The following is a 19564-nucleotide window of genomic DNA, read 5'->3' on the forward strand; positions in this document are numbered from 1 at the left end:
CGAGGAGGAATTCAGGGAGGGGAGGGGGGGGTAACTTGGTAGATCTAGGTGGAAAACTAATTAAATTAGTATAGACACCTAATTTCGGTGGCACGTTTTCTTCTCCATAATGGTGCGGAAGACACTACTACGCATGAATCACTATGTGATATTTGTCTACGGCCACTAAATAATCTATATTCAAATTTTAGTCCTGCTGTTTCGGTGTTTGTTTCAAGAGCCGAACGATGACTGTGTCGTCAGTGTGTGATTTTGTGTCACGTGAGGCATGGCATAACGTCAATATAATCGCTGCTTCATTGATTTAATTTACTGCAGTGCTGAAGCCAGCTTTCCTCGAGGGCCGGAATGACAAATAATGAGGAAGCAGCGGCTATATTGCAGTTTTTTCATGTCTCACGTCACCTGTAAGTACACGTTAACGTCTGTTGAGAACGAAACCTCATTGGGCTGTTGAAAACGAAACCGAAACAGCATGAGAAAAATGTGATTATAAATTATTTATCGCTCGTAGGAGAATAATATGTGGTAATCTATGTATAATAATGCCTTACACATCATTACAAGTAAGAAAAAACGCACCCAATATTTAGCTGTCTATACTCCTTTAATTCTACGACCACGGAATCCAAGAGCTCATTTCCAAGCAAAAGAATTGTTTGCATGGATAATGACGACAAATGTGTCGAAAAATTAAATATAGTTCCAGTGATTACTTTTCAGTTATGTTTAATGGAGTAAAAACTTTCAACAACCCTGCTGGCCTTTGCCTTCCCGGACCCGCGTCGCTTATATATATATATATATATATATGGGCATGTTCTGGCAAGAACGGTAATCGAGGTAATTTCGTATTTTTCTCGGAAAAAAATTTTATGTCACACAAGAGGTGGAGAATGTCGTTTTTTCCACTTCGCAAAGATGCAAGTTTCGAGCATCACTGCATGCACAATAAATTGTTTCCGCGCATAAGTATTTTTTCAGTACCTCATTACAACTTGTACTATACGAAGAAATAAAATAACGTTTTCTTGCTACGTCAATCTTCTAAGTAAAAAATCTCAAACTTCGCTTCCGGAGCCATGCGGTGCCAAAAAGGCACTTTTCAGGGCAGCCTTAGGGCAAGATGCCTAAAGATCTCCCGACTGAATCTTTTTCTCTGTATTTTTCAGCTACTTTTAATCACTTCAGGCAAGTTTTGTAGCTCTACAGTTGACCTATATTTTTCAATATGGCCTCAAAATTGGCCGCAGTTCAAAATCGTCGAAAAACTGACAACTTTGACTTAATTGGATTTTTAAAAAAAATCATCATCGAATTTTATTAGTTTCCCTTAATATACTCAATACTTCATAATTTTAAGGCACCAAAAAAGTGTTGCATTATTTTGTTTTAAAGTATGAAAATAAATACAAAACTGAGTTCGTGTTTTTGTTACCTAGAATTGCTTATTACTGCCTCTTAGAAATAGTAATTAACTGTCAGAAATTTGATTTAGCACTCATTGAACGTAGTTTAATTTTATTTACCACAATATGCGAACCATCCTGATTGTTTGTACAGCTTCTACTCGCTTGTATAGCGGCGTTCTTAATGCGTCAAAATGGGAATAAATTCGCTATTTGAACTGATGTCTCAAGAACTGGCTTATGGCGGTGAAACGTTTTTTTTTGTATTCTCTAATTTATCATCGTAAGGAACATTGGTATGTAATTGATTCTTTAAAAAATATTAGATCATTTCTCGGTTCTTAGCACATTTTTTATATATAAAAATTAACATTAATGTGGTTCTGAAGCCGACGTTTCTGTACCTGCATCTGTTTACCTCTATGTTCAATGGTTCTACAGCGCACTGTCAGGAGACAGAACGTCGTCTTCTGAGAGGAACAATTTATCTGCAAGGTTTTTATTCAGGAGGAGTTTTAATAGGGACGGAATTTTCAAATGGGATCCCACTTTATGTGCAGATTGCAATTCAGAAAATCGTAACAAGAAATAAACGGCAGCAGTTGATGTCGGTATCCAGCACGAAGCACAACCCATATCAGAGTCTCTTCCATTCCGAAGCAACGGTGGAAGCCACGTAGGATGCACTGCTTTCATTTGTTTGAATGTGCTTCCACATATGGAGCGTCTGAACTCCAGGCACTTTCTTTGCCGTTTTCCATTCAACCTTCTTCGTTTCGCGAAAGTCTGCAAGCTCCCTCTGTGGGAGCTCCAGAATGGTGATGTTCTTGAGCGCGCGTTTCTTGAATTGCGTCTACGAAGCAGCTGGCTGTTTGTATGGCCTCACTTGCAGGCTTTCGCAAGTTGCGGTGTGATGCTCGATGTTTCACAAGCCCACCAACGCCGTCGCAAGCATTTTTGCCGTGCCCAGTGGTCGAAAACATCCATTTCGTCTTTTGACGTTCACTGCGTTGTAGCTCATGAAACTAACATTTATTCTTGAAGTGAGCAGGAGCCCCGTCGCTCACATATGTTATCTTGGTGTACATTAGCGCGTTGTCGACACACAAAACTCGTGATCCGAACAACATCCGCTCACAAGGGCTATCTCGGTCGCAGGTCGAAGGCTGAGGCATAACTGCCAGGCGTTCGGTGCGTTGCGATGGAAAGATGATAGTGGCGGCTAAAGCCTCGGTGCGGCGGTGGCACACATGGTGCTATGAAATTCAGTGTCGCGCCGGGCGTTATATAGCTATAGGAGCGGCTGCCAATTTAAACGCGGTTCATCGCTGGAGCGGCGGTAGCAGTTAAAGTCATCTTGAGAGTGCGACGGGTGCATTAATTGTTAGCATAAACTACCCCCACACACACGTCACTCCAAGATAACGTGATAAAGTATGCTTACAGTAATTTAGGTCCCACTGTTAGAACAGTACGAAAGCGAATAGGAGCTTTAGACCTTTGATTGAAAAAAAAAAAACCTCTTACAAATTACACTTATGAACTCAAACTGTAGCGTTTAAAATTTACCCACAAAAAAACCAATACTAAATCCAGCTTCTGACGATTGCGCATCCTAAGAGGGAATACTGAGCAGTCGTAGGGATTGAAATCATGAAATCTGTTTTGTATTTATTTTCATACTTTGAAACAATATAATGCAATACTTTTTCGGTGCCTTAACAAGAAAGCAATTTTCATGAAGAGAACTTCACGCCAGCGCTTCCAGCGCCATGCTATGCCGCACGAGAGTCGTTTCATGACAAAGCTGTAGCCGAATCGCAATCCAGCCGGCAAATAGCGTCCGATCTTGCCATTGCGTCCTGCTCGTGAACGACGTTTTAGGATGCTTGCGTACGTTAAGTACGAGTACAAAGCTCGGGCCATATTGCCGGTTAATTTAATCAAGCTCTTTGAGCCTGAAAGCATCGATGATTTCGACCCTAGAAAACAAGTCAATGCATTTTGGTGCTCCGAAGACCGGAGCATTTTCGGCTACTACCCGGCCTTTGTTCACGCATTGGCAGGTAAGTGTGCACGATATAAACACTTTTCTTTTGGCAGTTTTCATTGTGCCGGCAGTCCGGAGAATTTCTGGGCTGAAGTTCTCCCGGCACTCGCTTCTGACTGGCTACGAGGGGCGTCGTGAGTACGTTTTATTCGCTTTTCAAAGTTCTGATCCTCCCAGCACAGTACATTTTAGCCGCTGCCCGCAGAAGTACGGACTGACACGGCTCTTGCCAATGATCGGTTGCAGCTGGACAGTAGTCCCTTTGTTATATCTTGCGTCTGTTCTCGACTACTGAATACATCTGCTGTGGTACTGAAGGGGAACGAGAATACCCGCCGGCTCTGTCCCCGTCTCCGCGCGCGCCAACAGTAGTAAGCCTAAAAATCAGTGCGGCTCGAAACAGCCGAAAGCGGACGTAATGATGAACAGTAGCGCCATAGATGACAAGGACAGCTTCGTAGAGGTCCTCACGTCGAGCGAGGATGCAGGTCTGACGCTCGCGAACTGAACCCTCGAAACTGGTTTTGCGTAACCACGGTGAACGCTGCCCGTGTGCAAGGGTAAAATGGCTCACGTTGTTGACCTTCCTCATTTAGTCTTTATGCTCTTTATAATTATTTTTTCCGTGAGTACGCACCCAGCAAACTGCACTTATTTCGACGTTCAATGCTCAAAAATTCCACTCCTCGAATGCTAGGTATTATTCGGCTCACATGGTCTATCTCAAAAAGCAAAGGCTGTCGTCTGCAGGTGCTCGAGACCCAAGAAGCAGTCTATAGTCTCTTTCGCCGAAAATTATAACTGTTGTGCGGAACGGCCCGTCTAGAGCGCTTACTTTCTTGAACGACAACCACGAAAGCACGAAACATCAGTTTTTGTGGTGAAGGGTCCTGGTTCCCTGTACCCAATCAGGGGTGAGTGCGGGGACAATTTCAGTTGGTAAGTTGACCACGCTACAGGAAGAATAGATACTTCCTTTTCTATAGCATACATATGTATCACCTTAAACAACAGGTGCCCTGGTACATTTTTCGATTTAAAGCACTACTGCAGCATGCACCATATTGTTAGCGCTAAACTTGAATGATGCTTAGATACCATGCGACCGGAAGCAATGGACGTATTCTGGGCGATATTTTTTAGTTAACCTTCATTAATGTGTGACAAATATCATCTAGCGTTCCAGCGCGATAACATTGGGGTATTAAAATTTGGCCTATCAAAAATGAACTATGTGTACGTGCTCCACTGGGAGCTTTAATAACAAAGTGTAAGAAATGTGTACGTGCTCCACTGGAAGCTTTAATAACAAAGTGTAAGAAATCTAAGGAACCTGCGAAAAGCACTGTAGGCGAGTTCACCAATGATCGAGCTCGACACTTCAGAGCACCTGAGTGTGGTCTGTGCACTACTACGGAGCTTAGTTTATCCTTTTGTGCCATCTCAACAGAAATTTGCGTGCTCTATTTTGCTGTTCTTGGTGCAAACTATCATGCATTGCTTCTGCTGTTAACTGTTTCAGGCATCTTGGATCGAGATCTTTTGCTTTAGACTCAGTGTTCTTGCTAACCGAGAGGGGCCACAAAAATAGCAAACTGCTATCGAGCTTACAGTGCTCAAGCTGTATCATTGGCAAGTACTTGACTCTGATGGGGACAAAATGAACAGTACCAGGAGGTTTGGGGCCAGCAAAAAGTAGCGATGTTGAGCTTGTGTTGCCCTAAGTAACCATTTGGAGGTGAGTGGCAAAGCAATTACACTATAGAACCCTGAAAATTCTGCGAGCTGCTGGTAGAATAGAAGCAGCTTTTCGTTTATGGAGTTCAGAAAAATTACCAACCTGACCGTGGGGTCAGGTTCATTCGTTAATCTGTGGTTGTAGACAGAGGTTGTTTTGCACAATAGGACCTGCTTTTTAATGTACATACTGTGGTGCTGTTTTCTATCATTTTTATTTCTGCTATTGCAAACTGGTGTGCTTTGTGGTTTTCCTCCAGATGATCTCGAGCTGATGCATTCGAAGCTTAAAAGCTTTCGGGACCCCTTTCTGAGAGTGATAGATGTCGACTTGCAATGCAGCAAGGAACCAGTCGGCAAGAGAAGGGTGAGTAGTTTCACGTGGTGTAAAGCTAATATCTGTACACTAAGCAGCATTGTGTTACTGCACACATTGAACTTGATTATGGTTTTTAAAAGTACCTTTGGCATGATAAGCAGCACAATTGCTTGGAAAATATTACATGTTGATTCATTTCCTTTTTCCTGCGCAGAAGATGCCTAGTAGCAAAGGCAAAAAGAAGTACAGAGCGGAGGCTGTTGACCTCGTAAATGAGGCCATAATAGAGCAGTGTGGCACCGAATTGGAGGTATGAGCCTTTTGATTGAGTACAGTTGTGCCTCATTAATATGGACACTTTGGTTCCTGAGCAAAACTGTCCACAAAGCGAGTAGTCAGTAATAACGAATCACCAAGAAAATTTATTTAGAAAAATAACACGCTATAATTAGGGTCTGCTTCGGTACACAGTGGTGGTCAGTGAAGTTGAAATTAGACACAATTTTGGGAACACGAAGGCCATAATCCTGGTCACCATTATGCACGAAATATTGTGGGGCAGTTTTATGCGCCTAGTGATCTATCTGTGATACACTTCATGGCATATCGTGGCCAGGTGACCTAACTCCTAATACAAATGCTAACTTTCCACGACCCCATGACTCAGCCAGCTGGTAGCTGCTATGCAGCAGAAACTGCCAGGAGTTTTCTTTGCACCCATTCATGCAATATGGCAAATGGTAAGGGGCATCGACTTCGCAACGTTGCTCTGTAAAGAATAAAACCTGGAAAGAAAAGGACCTCAGGCAGTGAATCTGGAGTTTTCCACGGCATTACTCATTCATTCAGAATGCATTCAGCATTCAGAATGTAGAAATTCAGACATCCGTTTGGAGCAGTAGAGATTATTTTTTCATCACTGTTCATGTTAACGCGACAAAAATACATGGGCCCTGTGCATACTCTCTCAGTTCATTGTCCGGACAGCGAGTTTTCATATTAACGAGGCATAAGTGTATTGGGAAAGTTTGGTCCCCAGAAAACTTGTCCATAATTTGAGTCGCAGGGGTCGTATTAACGAGGCACGACTGTACTGCCGTGCTTTAAGTGGTATTCACACGGGGGAGCTCATTGGAGAGGGATTTGGAATGTGCAGCCGCCACCCCCCACCCTTTGGTGTCAGAGCCAAGAGCGGACCAGATAACAGCGACTTGGTGCACTGCATTGAGACTGCTGTACTGCCTGGCTTGCACCGCTGCAGCTGAGTTGTATTAGCTCATGCACCCTGTTGCTTTCCTTGCCTTTATCCCAAGCCAAAACACACTCGGAAATACTGCTGATGTAGACTGTCTGCCAAAGTGATGCGCATTTGTGCTAGCCAAGCAAAAGCTGCCCGTTGTCCTGCCTACGGAGGTTGTTGTCACCGCACTGCCACCCAAAGACATGTCGTTTTTATCATACAATGCGCTCCTGTGCCAGTGGGGGTTCTCCCCCCTGTCAATACTGTATTTTTGCTGAGCTTATGTCTATCCTGCATAGTAAATGTGTTCTTTCGAATAAACTCTTTTAATAGCGTGTATTTTATACTTAGGTTCATAGATATGGTTAACGAGGACAGAGAGAATGCAAATAAAACTGTTTCATTGGAAAATCAGACACAAAATACATACATGCTTGTGCATGCATGAACAGTTGAGGCATCCAGAGGTCTGAAAGAGAGGGCGCACTGAAAACAGTGCAAAAAGTCTCCATTGCGGAGCTTAGTGGTTGTGCAATTGACCCGCACCTTCCTTGTATAAAAGGTTTTTACCTTCAGCTTTTGAGTGTGCTTCCTGAGTCTGTTGTTCAGGCAATGTCCCTTTGTACAATTTGCTGCATGTCTACAGAATTCCCAAATCGGTTTATTTGTTTCTTCAGGCATCTAGGTGAGATGTGAAGACAGAGCTGTGCAAGCTTGCTTGAGGTTGAAAAAATGTACATTGTTCTGATAGCTTTTTGAGGTTTCCCACTACTCTTGGCTCTGGTGTTTGGCTGGTAATCTCAAGATTGCTAGTTTGATGCTGCATTGACTGTATTTTTGCTATTTTGATGGAGGTGAAATACAAAAATGCCCGTATATTTTGCGACATCTGTGTACATTGATGAACCCCAGATGGTCTAAATTAATCTGAGGCCCTCCACTATGGTGTGCCTCATAGCCCATGTGTCGCTCTGGGACATTAAGCCCCATGACTTATTTTTGTTTACCTTTCTGAGGCTTTGGGTAATGCTGTGAATGTGCAGCTCTAGCCTGACACTACCCTTCACGGTCCTTGCTGCTTTAAGAGGGTTTCAAATTGGGCTAGTTGGTAGTTAGCATGTTCAAACATATTGCGCTTTTAGAGTGACATGGGAGAACAGAGGAACGACACAGACACTGGTGCACAAATTATCAACTGAGGTTTATTGCGGTGTGCACACATATATAAGTTTAACATGTTAAAACATAAAAACACATTTGAACCAGCAACTTTGCTATCGTATCGGCAAGCGTCGGAAACTTTGTCCCAGCAGATCGGTTTATGTTTGTTATCTCTTGTCTTAGAATTGCTTTTCCTGTTTGGTAAGCAAAACTGATGGGTCACTAACACACGTTCCTTCTTTTCCTGATTCCAAGCAGTAGGCTTCCCACAGCTCCCTGGTTGTATTATCTGTATTTCAGCAGAACTGTAGTCTGTTGGAAGTAGGGTTTGCAGCTATCACATGGGGCGCAATGTGCTGCCAGATTTCCAGGTGAGCTAATCTGCCGGCAGTTGCGGTTATGCGCTCTGAGTCTTTCATTTAAACATCTGCCCGTTTGGCCCACATATGCTAGGTCACAAGATAGCGGTATCTTGCAAACCACTCCTTCACAGCACTCGGCAAACCTATTTGTGTGCCTAACACCACAAGACTCCTCTTCTCCAGGACCGCTTTCTTCATTTACCTTCGTGCACATTCCTTTTAGTTTTCTTGGTGCGGAAAAAACTACTTGCACTTCATGCCTTTCGGCAACTTATTTCAAATTGCGAGAAAGTGCATGAATGTACGGTAGAACCTCAGGCCTTTTGTTTTCTTGCTTTTTGCCTTGGTCCGTTGCTTTCACAAGTCTTTTAAGCACTTTTTCTGCTACTGATGCAAGAAGTGGTTTAGGGTAACCGGCTTTTTCCAGTCTTGCTGCCTGGTTGTTCAGACTACTTCGCATCTTGTGGCTGCAGGACTTTTTTATGGCCTGCTCGAAGCAAGACTTTGCCATGTTTCGCTTGATCAGCTTTGAGTGGGCTGAGTCATATGGCAGTAGGCCTTTTTCGCTGCGTGTTGCATACTGCACACACAAGTGGGTTTCCAGAGACAAGGCCAGATCAAGGAACTGCAGGTTGCCATTTGTGGGGACTTTGAGTGAAGGTTAACCCTGAGTGGGCTAACTTGAATTGTTCCAGAGTTTTTCCTACAAGGTTCGATATGGCCAGAGTGTTGTCAGCGCAGACCAAAAGTCATCGATGCAGCGAAAGCACTTTGTAACACCAAGCAGAGCCAACAAGGCTTCTTCAAGTCTGTTGTCCCCTCTGGCAAGGAATAGGGCCCATAGAACGGGGGATATTGTGGATCCAATACATATCCCGTCGTTTTGAGAGAAGACCTCTCATTTCAGCTCAACACACAATGACGTGAGATATGCCTTCAAAAGGGCGAGGAAACCTTAAGTTCTGATGCCACACTCGTTCATAAACTTGACAGAATCAAATTCTTCTATACACATTTCAATGCATTTTAGCACTTGGTCCCGGGGAACGCTGTAGAATAGGTCCACGACGTCAATGGAGAAGCATGTCACACTAGGCTCTGTCTTGAGGTATTCGATGACCTCATTTGAATTTCTGATTAGGAACGGATCTTTCACAGGAAGCTTGTTCAGATGGATCTGCAGGTATCCAGCTATCTTCCTTTGCCAGGTTCCCTTATCTTCTACTTTTTGTTCGGAACGGGGCGCCTGGTTTGTTTTTATCGTGAAGAATGGTCTAACAGTTAGCTTCTTACCTTTCTTCACTTCTCTTGCAAGTTTTTCTAGCCCAGATTTTTCGCATAGCTTTGCGGCATGGTTCTGGTATTCCTTAATAAGCCTTCTTTCGGTGAGGTTTGCTTGTCTGGTGAAATTCTTAGAGACCGCTTCTTGTGCTTTTGTGTCATAGTTGCCTGCTTCTATTGTGGAAAACAAGCCTGTCTTGTCAGACACCAGCTTCAATCCATTCTTACGAAAGAAATCAACCGTTTTCTTTGGAACCACTCTACAGTCCTTTTGCTTGCTCGCTTTTACGCATTCCAAGCCTTCTCTGATGCATGCACTCTTTTCTCCTGAATCAGCTCTCTCAGCGATAGAGCGTATCGTGCCTAAGACGTCTAATGAAGTGCAAGTAGTTTTTTCCGCACCAAGAAAACTAAAAGGAATGTGCGCGAAGGTAAATGAAGAAAGCAGTCCTAGAGAAGAGGAGTCTTGTGGCGTCAGGCACACAAACAGGTTCATCGAGTGCTGTGAAGGAGTGGTTTACAAGATACCGCTATCTTGCGGCCGAGCATATGTGCGCCAGATGGGCAGATGTTAAAATGAAAGACTCAGAGAGGATAACCTCAACTGCCGGCAGATTAACTCGCCTGGAAATCTGGCGGCAGGTTGCGCCAGATGCGCTAGCTGCAAACCCCACTTCCAACAGACTACAGTTCTGCTGAAATCCAAAGATAAGACAGCCAGGGAGCTGTGCGAAGCCTACTGCTTGGAATGAGGAAAAGAAAGGATGTGTGTTAGTGACCCATAAGTTTTGCTTACCAAACAGGAAAAGCAATTCTAAGACAAGAGATACCAAACATAAACCGATCTGCTGGGGCAAAGTCTTTCTGACGACGATACGATTGCTGAGTTGCTGGTTCAGATGTGTTTTTTATGTTTTAACATGTTAAACTTATATATGTGGGCACACCGCAATAAACCTCAGTTGATAATTTGCGCACCAGTGTCTGTGTCGTCCCTGTGTTCTCCCATGTCAGTCTAAAGGTGCAGTTATGTTTGACCATCCCTTGCTTCTTTGTTGCCTGTGCTGATCTTTCCCTGTTTGTCGTCCATGAGACAGATGCTCTGTGTTGGTAGGCAATTGCTTTGGCTGTCTGCAGCTGGCTTTCTTGAATTGGCAATGGCAGAAGGACATGTTAAGCCAAAGACGGACGCGGGTAACAGAGCAGTAAGGGCTGTGAAGGGTAATGTCAGGCCGGAGTTGTACATTTACAGCTTTACCCGGTCTCAAAAGGTGACAGCCAGTATAATGTACCAGTTCTACCAGCCTTAAGCAAGCGTACAGAGCTGTGTCCTTATGTGTTTTGAAGGGACAAAAGCTGAGATGCCTAAAGAAACACGCAAAGTAGTTTGTGAGTTCTGCAGTGCATGGTATCCATGAAATTTTCTAAACTTGAAACTAATCTCAAAAGGCCAGATTGGACGACAGACTGGGAAGTGCACTCAGAACCAGATAGTAGAAGTGCAAATTTTGCTGTGCTCTCTGTGGCGTATACTTCTGAACTGCTATTGTGATGTATCATCCTGTGCGCAAAAATGGACTAGGCAGGTCTCAAGCTCAGAGACCTTTTGCAAGAGAAAGGTGGTGGTCAACTGCATAAATGATAAATTGTGCTCTTTGGTGCTGAAATGCAGGTCTGTTCGCATCCTTTTTGATAGGTTTTATCTTTTAGGCATCTGAATGCCATGTACAACTGCGCATGTGCTGGTGTACATTCATGCACTTTTTTCATGTCTGGCTTTCTATAAACAGTTGAGAAGCCTTTCAGTTCATCTTTTTTTGATTGCCTGTATTGGTTTACTATAACTATAGTCCTAAATGTATGGTGTTTCAGCAGAATGAGGAAGTTCGGCAAAAAACAGCGGAGCTTCAAGATGCTTTACATCGCAAAGAAAAAGAACTGAAAAGGCTCCGGAAGGAACTGCGCGAAGCCAATGAATTAAACCAGCGCCTTACAAGTGCTCTTCTGGATAAGATTGGTGAGCTTTTTTTTTTAGTGTACAAATAGCATATTGGCATTTGCTTGGCTCAGCTTTTCGGCATCAAGTGCAGATTACTGGTTTATGGTGACGTGATCAGCGCCGGCAAAGAAGACTCGGCCACTTGATGAAATCTAAGGTTTGATGAAGTCTCATCTCGTCGGGCGAATACATGTGAGAAGTAAAGAAGCGCCGACCAAAACAGGTGTAGTCAAGATGACAAAGACATTTAGACTTTCACACAGCAGCCTTGTTCATGGCTGCAAATTAAGGAGGTGCTAAGCAAGCAATCTACACGCACGGAGACTCTCGCCTCGCACTAATTTGCCGGCACATAATATCATTTGGAACAATCAGCTTAAGACACCGTGTTTCTGTCTTCGACTCTTCTCTTCCTCTTTCCTTTCTTTGTGCCCAGAGCAGAGAGCAGCACGTGGGCAACAGAAAACTGAATGAGAAGGATAGAACCATAGCCGTGACCAACAAAGGCTGTGTTTTGATTAGCCGTGGTACTTGAGAATTAATCCCTAGCAGTGAAGTGTACTAGTGTACTACAGATTATCACTGGTGGTGACAGAATATGCACCAAATTGCAGCTTCACCACATGCTTTTACTTCTGCTGAGTATCTGTCGACTAATAATGGGAAAATTTTCAGCTGTAGACAGCTCAATGACCACACTGTGCCACCAGTGCATTCATTTCCATGTCTTTAGGAAGAAAGAATAATGAAAGACATGAGATCGCAAACTGGCAACACGGACGAGGAAGGGAACAGGACGAGCGCTGCACTTTCAACAGGGTTTATTCAGGGAAGAGTGTATATATAGCCTCTGACCTTATTCATGTTCTTAATCTCAATTGACAAACATCTACCTTTCACAGATATGCCTCAAGAAACATCATTTCACTGTGCCGGATAATAACCGAGGTATCACTGATGCAATTGTCACCTCGTTTCTTGATTTAAAAGGCTTCCACGAGCTCACGTTCGGTCTTATCTCGGCTTTTCAGTAGCACTTTGCATTCAGGCAGTCGGGGCTTGCAGACTATACGTTTCTCTTTCGAGCATGCTTGACAGTGGTCTGGAAGATGGGCTCCTTTCTTATTCAATGAATTCTTGTGTTCAAGCAGGCGCTCATTAAGACACCGGCCGGTCTGTCCAACGTACACCTTCCCGCATGTAAGCGGGAACTCGTACACCAATCCTTTCTTGCAGCCAACAAGTGGCGTTCGGTGTTTGATGGCGCACTCTTGCATTTCCTTTCTCCCAATACGTGAGCACATTCCGGCTAGTTTTCGCGGCGCTGAAAATACCACGTTGACGCCGTACTTATTGCCCACCTTCTTCAGATTATGAGAGGCGTGGTGTACGTAGGGTACACCTTTCGGCCTTTCCAGTCTTTTTTCTTGAGGTTTGTTGTTTTCATTGCTGCCCTTCAGCTTTTTCAGCAAGGTCTGCGTCACGGAGAGAACCAGGGGAGCCGGGAAGCCTGCATTCTGCAACCTGGACACTTGAGATGCAAAGCTGGCGTGCATGGCATGGTGGCAGGACTTCTTTAGTGCGGACGCTAGGCACTGGGAAGCGATAGCCCTCTTAACGGTCTTAGAATGGTTTGAATGAAATGGTAACAAATCTTTCTTGGCGCGTGGACAGTATCGCCAGCAAACATGTGAAGGGTGAAAGGTTAGGGTGAGGTCTAAAAACTGTAATTGGTTAATACTGCTAGGCAGTTCGTGAGTGAAGGTGAGGCCCATGCTGTTTCGACCAAACGTACCTAAAACATCAGCTACTGCTTCGTCAAAACTAAAATCGCTATCTGCCAACAAGACCAGGTCTACATATCTAAAAACGTGGACTATACAATCCCTGTCAAGTGCTTCACTCAAGGAGCGGTCAATTTCAGATAAAAATATATTACAAAGTACCGTGGCGACACACGAGCCAATGCAAATGCCCTCTTTTTGTAGATACATTTGGTAATTGAAATCAATAAAAGTGGCCTTCAGATAAAACTCAAGTAATGACATGAAGTTGTCCACATTCAAACAGGAAGCGTTTTGAAATGCCGTGGCTCCATTCCCATCAATGCAATCACGCACTGCAGCAAAGAGATGTCGATGCGAAACCGAGTAGAAAAGATCTTCTACATCAATGGAAAAACCAGACCTAATTTTCCTATTAGTCTGAAGGAAGGCTATCACATCATCAGAGTTCTTAGTTCCAAACGGGTCTTCTATTTCCAGAGTCTTCAGGTTCTTGAGCAAAAATTGACTGATTTGTCGTTGCCAAGTATCCTTTTCGCTTACTATTGTCCGGAAAGGTATTTCCAGCTTGTGAGTTTTCGCCGAGAAAAAGACCGAAAGGCACTTCTTTTCACACTTCCTGATGGCACTAGCTAGTTTATGCAGGTGCAGTTCCTCACAAAACGACACTGCACCTTTCTTCATTTGCTTCGTTTTCACTTCCACAAACCTGAAGTTCTTCTTGACGGCTTCTATTCCCTTTTTGTTGTACAAACCAGACGGTATTATAACAAAACCGCCTTCTTTGTCAGCCTGCACAAGCTGCAGATCATTCACTCTAAAAAACGAAACGACCTTCGCCGTGGGATCAGCTCGATGGCTTTGAGGGTTTGGATCTCTGACTGACCTCGTGAGGGTGTCAACGCCGTCCAAGAGGCACCTTTCCTGGTTTTCTTTCGTTGCTTTGCTGGCCAGTCGTTGGTTAAGGGCTAGCCATTCGTGTGGCTTGAGTTTGGCTTGTACGCTGAATTTTGGGCCTTCCTTCAGGACTGCCGCTATTCCTTCCAGGAGTTCAGCTCCTCCCAGGACTAACACATCATGGCGTCCGGGATGCTTGGTCTCCCCCTTCTTCAGTTGTTCTAAGTGTCTCGATACATGATTCATGGTGCACTTCCACCAAAGCTCTGTCGTCTGGGCTGCGAGCTTCTTGCTTTCTCGATGTCTGATGGACGCCAGCCACTCTTGGTCTTGGGCGTAGTATGCTGCCCTTAGAAGATCTTGAAGCAGCCTCACTTGGTACCACAGTTCGGACCGGAGTATCTTGCAGACGTATTTGGCGTGGCCTACGGTGGGTCTAAAAGGACTGAAGAGGCTAGTGACTTCACTAGGCACGAGTCCTTTTCGCAGGAAGAAACCAAGTAGCCTGGCCCGGCACGTTGAGGCAACAATGTTTGCGATGAGCAGGGGAACATGGGAAGGCGAGGGTTGAACACAAAACAGAGAGCCCGATGTAGAAGAAATATGACTAAGAAGTACTTGCAACTGGGCTTGTTGGTGCATATTCGTGAAAGACATAAGAGCGCAAACTGGCAACACGGACGAGGAAGGGAACAGGACGAGCGCTGCACTTTCAACAGGGTTTATTCAGGGAAGAGCGTATATATAGCCTCTGACCTTATTCATGTTCTTAATCTCAATTGACAAACATCTACATCAAACGAGGTGACAGTTGCATCAGTGATACCTCGGTTATTATCCGGCACAGTGAAATGATGTTTCTTCAGGCATATCTGAGGAAGGTAGATGTTTGTAAATTGAGATTAAGAACATGAATAAGGTCAGAGGCTATATATACACTCTTCCCTGAATAAACCCTGTTGAAAGTGCAGCGCTCGTCTTGTTCCCTTCCTCGTCCGTGTTGCCAGTTTGCGCTCTTATGTCTTTCACGAATATGCACCAACAAGCCCAGTTGCAAGTACTTCTTAGTCATATTTCTTCTACATCGGGCTCTCTGTTTTGTGTTCAACCCTCGCCTTCCCATGTTCCCCTGCTCATCGCAAACATCGTTGCCTCAACGTGCCGGGCCAGGCCACTTGGATTCTTCCTGCGAAAAGGACTCGTGCCTAGTGAAGTCACTAGCCTCTTCGGTCCTTTTAGACCCACCGTAGGCCACGCCAAACGCGTCTGCAAGATTTTCAGTTCCGAACTGTGGTACCAAGTGAGGCTGCTTCAAGATCTTCTAAGGGCAGCATACTACGCCCAAGACCAAGAGTGGCTGGCGGCCATCAGACATCGAGAAAGCAAGAAGCTCGCAGCCCAGACAACAGAGCTTTGGTGGAAGGGCACCATGAATCACGTATCGAGACACTTAGAACAACTGAAGAAGGGGGAGACCAAGGATCCCGGACGCCATGATGTGTTAGTCCTGGGAGGAGCTGAACTCCCGGAAGGAATAGCGGCAGTCCTGAAGGAAGGCCCAAAATTCAGCGTACAAGCCAAACTCAAGCCACACGAATGGCTAGCCCTTAACCGACGACTGGCCAACAAAGCAACGAAAGAAAACCAGGAAAGGTGCCTCTTGGACGGCGTTGACACCCTCACGAGGTCAGTCAGAGATCCAAACCCTCACAGCCATCGAGCTGATCCCACGGCGAAGGTCGTTTCGTTTTTTAGAGTGAATGATCTGCAGCTTGTGCAGGCTGACAAAGAAGGCGGTTTTGTTATAATACCATCTGGTTTGTACAACAAAAAGGGAATAGAAGCCGTCAAGAAGAACTTCAGGTTTGTGGAAGTGATAACGAAGCAAATGAAGAAAGGTGCAGTGTCGTTTTGTGAGGAACTGCACCTGCATAAACTAGCTAGTGCCATCAGGAAGTGTGAAAAGAAGTGCCTTTCGGTCTTTTTCTCGGCGAAAACTCACAAGCCGGAAATACCTTTCCGGACAATAGTAAGCGAAAAGGATACTTGGCAACGACAAATCAGTCAATTTTTGCTCAAGAACCTGAAGACTCTGGAAATAGAAGACCCGTTTGGAACTAAGAACTCTGATGATGTGATAGCCTTCCTTCAGACTAATAGGAAAATTAGGTCTGGTTTTTTCATTGATGTAGAAGACCTTTTCTACTCGGTTTCGCATCGACATCTCTTTGCTGCAGTGCGTGATTGCATTGATAGGAATGGAGCCACGGCATTTCAAAACGCTTCCTGTTTGAATGTGGACAACTTCATGTCATTACTTGAGTTTTATCTGAAGGCCACTTTTATTGATTTCAATTACCAAATGTATCTACAAAAAGAGGGCATTTGCATTGGCTCGTGTGTCGCCACGGTACTTTGTAATATATTTTTATCTGAAATTGACCGCTCCTTGAGTGAAGCACTTGACAGGGATTGTATAGTCCACGTTTTTAGATATGTAGACCTGGTCTTGTTGGCAGATAGCGATTTTAGTTTTGACGAAGCAGTAGCTGATGTTTTAGGTACGTTTGGTCGAAACAGCATGGGCCTCACCTTCACTCACGAACTGCCTAGCAGTATTAACCAATTACAGTTTTTAGACCTCACCCTAACCTTTCACCCTTCACATGTTTGCTGGCGATACTGTCCACGCGCCAAGAAAGATTTGTTACCATTTCATTCAAACCATTCTAAGACCGTTAAGAGGGCTATCGCTTCCCAGTGCCTAGCGTCCGCACTAAAGAAGTCCTGCCACCATGCCATGCACGCCAGCTTTGCATCTCAAGTGTCCAGGTTGCAGAATGCAGGCTTCCCGGCTCCCCTGGTTCTCTCCGTGATGCAGACCTTGCTGAAAAAGCTGAAGGGCAGCAATGAAAACAACAAACCTCAAGAAAAAAGACTGGAAAGGCCGAAAGGTGTACCCTACGTACACCACACCTCTCATAATCTGAAGAAGGTGGGCATTAAGTACGGCGTCAACGTGGTATTTTCAGCGCCGCGAAAACTAGCCGGAATGTGCTCACGTATTGGGAGAAAGGAAATGCAAGAGTGCGCCATCAAACACCGAACGCCACTTGTTGGCTGCAAGAAAGGATTGGTGTACGAGTTCCCGCTTACATGCGGGAAGGTGTACGTTGGACAGACCGGCCGGTGTCTTAATGAGCGCCTGCTTGAACACAAGAATTCATTGAATAAGAAAGGAGCCCATCTTCCAGACCACTGTCAAGCATGCTCGAAAGAGAAACGTATAGTCTGCAAGCCCCGACTGCCTGAATGCAAAGTGCTACTGAAAAGCCGAGATAAGACCGAACGTGAGCTCGTGGAAGCCTTTTATATCAAGAAACGAGGTGACAATTGCATCAGTGATACCTCGGTTATTATCCGGCACAGTGAAATGATGTTTCTTGAGGCATATCTGTGAAAGGTAGATGTTTGTCAATTGAGATTAAGAACATGAATAAGGTCAGAGGCTATATATACACTCTTCCCTGAATAAACCCTGTTGAAAGTGCAGCGCTCGTCCTGTTCCCTTCCTCGTCCGTGTTGCCAGTTTGCGCTCTTATGTCTTTCACGAATATGCACCAACAAGCCCAGTTGCAAGTACTTCTTAAAGAATAATGAGCGTGTACCTGTGATCAAGTAAACGACACACTTATGTTGCTGTCTGGTCACCCGCTGTACCCTCTTTCTGGCACCTCTTGCTCTCATCGCCAGTTGGTGATAGGCTGCAGACATTGCACAGTTACAGCAATGGCCTAGTGTTGAAGTCTTTGCGATGCTCAAGCATATTTGGTGTCTATGCACAGGGGTGAAAGCGCTTGACATTTTACTATTGCGTGCAATCATGTCTCATTAAAATTATAATGGTGTTAATTTCTGACTTTCTTAAAGAGGTTGCACGAGCTACAACTCAACCAGAAGGCACGGTCATTGCGGAGGTTGTAATGGCTTCCTGTTTGGATGCTGGTAAGGCTTTTATGCCTCTTCATTTCTTTATGTTGAAATACAGTGATATTACAGCTTATCATGGCTTCCTTGCAGACAGTGGCCTTCCAAAAGAAATGTTGTGTGATGCACCCAGTAGCGCAGGTATGTGTCTTAATTGTATTTTGGGATGGGGCTTCCTGCACACCTGGAAGCTGGCGGAGCTATGTTTGCTGTCATTTTAAGAACAGTGAAGAGCAAAGTGTTTGTAATGGGTATAAGATCAGTCATAGGTGAAATTGCTCGCATATCTTTTGTCCTTGCAGGTGGTAACCCCACCTCGTGGTGTAATGCACCTGGTACGCTTGACAGAGATGTGGAGGGGGCTAAACATAGCAGTATGAAGCATGGTTTTGGGTGCTTTGAGGCTGCTTCCTTCTGAACATGACAGTACGTATGAAAGATGTTCTGGATGGCTTGAGATTGCTTGCTGCTGAACATAGCAGTGCGCATAGAGCATGCTTTTGAATGCTTTGAGGTTGCCTGCAGCTAAAATTGCTTTTCTCCTACTTCATATGAAAAATGAACCGACGCTGAGGCAGCGATCGAATATCGAGCGTTAACATGCCTAACATAGGTCGCTGGTTCAAATACCTGTCGTGAGTAGACTCCGTGCTTGTGTTGTGGCTGAGGGGTCTCGGGCACAACTTTGGAGAAGGCAACAGTGAATCTGGGGTGCGCAGCTTCGAATCTGCCTCGCAATAAATATTTCGGCTTTTTATTTTTGTCATTTCATTTTAAAATCATTTTGTTAAAAAAAAGATTTGATTGCAGCAATATGAAGAACAGAACTACATTTATTACTTCCTTTCATGCATATTGTGTCCATATGTCTAAATTCAAGCACTGCATATGTCCTGTGAATGTACTTCCTGTGCCATAAAGGGGAAAAATCACCCATAACTACATGTTGTACCATGTGATAGACAAATACTTCCTTGTCACATCGCAGTCTTAAGGATGGTTGCTCTGCAGGTGCTGTAACAGAACAAAACATATTTTATGACCTAATTTTTTGAAACGTTACCTGTACGTAGAATAAAGCAGATCTTTTTCAATGCATATCGAATTTTCATGACTAAACACTCAACACTACCTCCACATACATTTAAAGCGAAAACCACTAGAGAAATCCTTTCGAAGGTTGAGCTGCCGTAGGTATGACATTCAGACAGGGAGAATCTACAGACAGGGAGTAATCTACATGTAGATCTGTCTCAGACCTTGGAACATTGCATGTCTAGTATCTTCAGCCTGGAGCATGTGTATTAGTTGTGAACCTTCTGGAATAAGGATTATTTC

At 44.4% G+C, this 19564-nt stretch overlaps 1 protein-coding gene across 9 annotated transcripts in view; it reads left to right on the plus strand.

Annotated features, from left to right (window-relative positions):
* The window catches only part of LOC144132655 (uncharacterized), a 197001-nt gene that overhangs the window by 161449 nt on the left and 15988 nt on the right, over window positions 1-19564 (plus strand). For 3 of the 9 annotated variants that reach the window (XM_077665232.1, XM_077665227.1, XM_077665229.1), the window contains exons 1-6: window positions 57-3475; window positions 5457-5563; window positions 5730-5825; window positions 11432-11576; window positions 18170-18244; window positions 18320-18367. In XM_077665232.1, coding sequence (XP_077521358.1) covers window positions 3295-3475; window positions 5457-5563; window positions 5730-5825; window positions 11432-11576; window positions 18170-18244; window positions 18320-18367 — 652 coding nt within the window. In that variant the 5' untranslated portion in view covers window positions 57-3294. Of the gene's footprint in view, window positions 1-56; window positions 3476-5456; window positions 5564-5729; window positions 5826-11431; window positions 11577-18169; window positions 18245-18319; window positions 18368-19564 lie in introns of those variants that run through there. The other 6 variants (XM_077665234.1, XM_077665233.1, XM_077665235.1 and 3 more) reach the window with 4 other exon arrangements.

The sequence above is a fragment of the Amblyomma americanum genome, chromosome 5 (assembly GCF_052857255.1).
Source record: "Amblyomma americanum isolate KBUSLIRL-KWMA chromosome 5, ASM5285725v1, whole genome shotgun sequence".
Taxonomy (NCBI): Eukaryota; Metazoa; Arthropoda; class Arachnida; order Ixodida; family Ixodidae; genus Amblyomma; species Amblyomma americanum.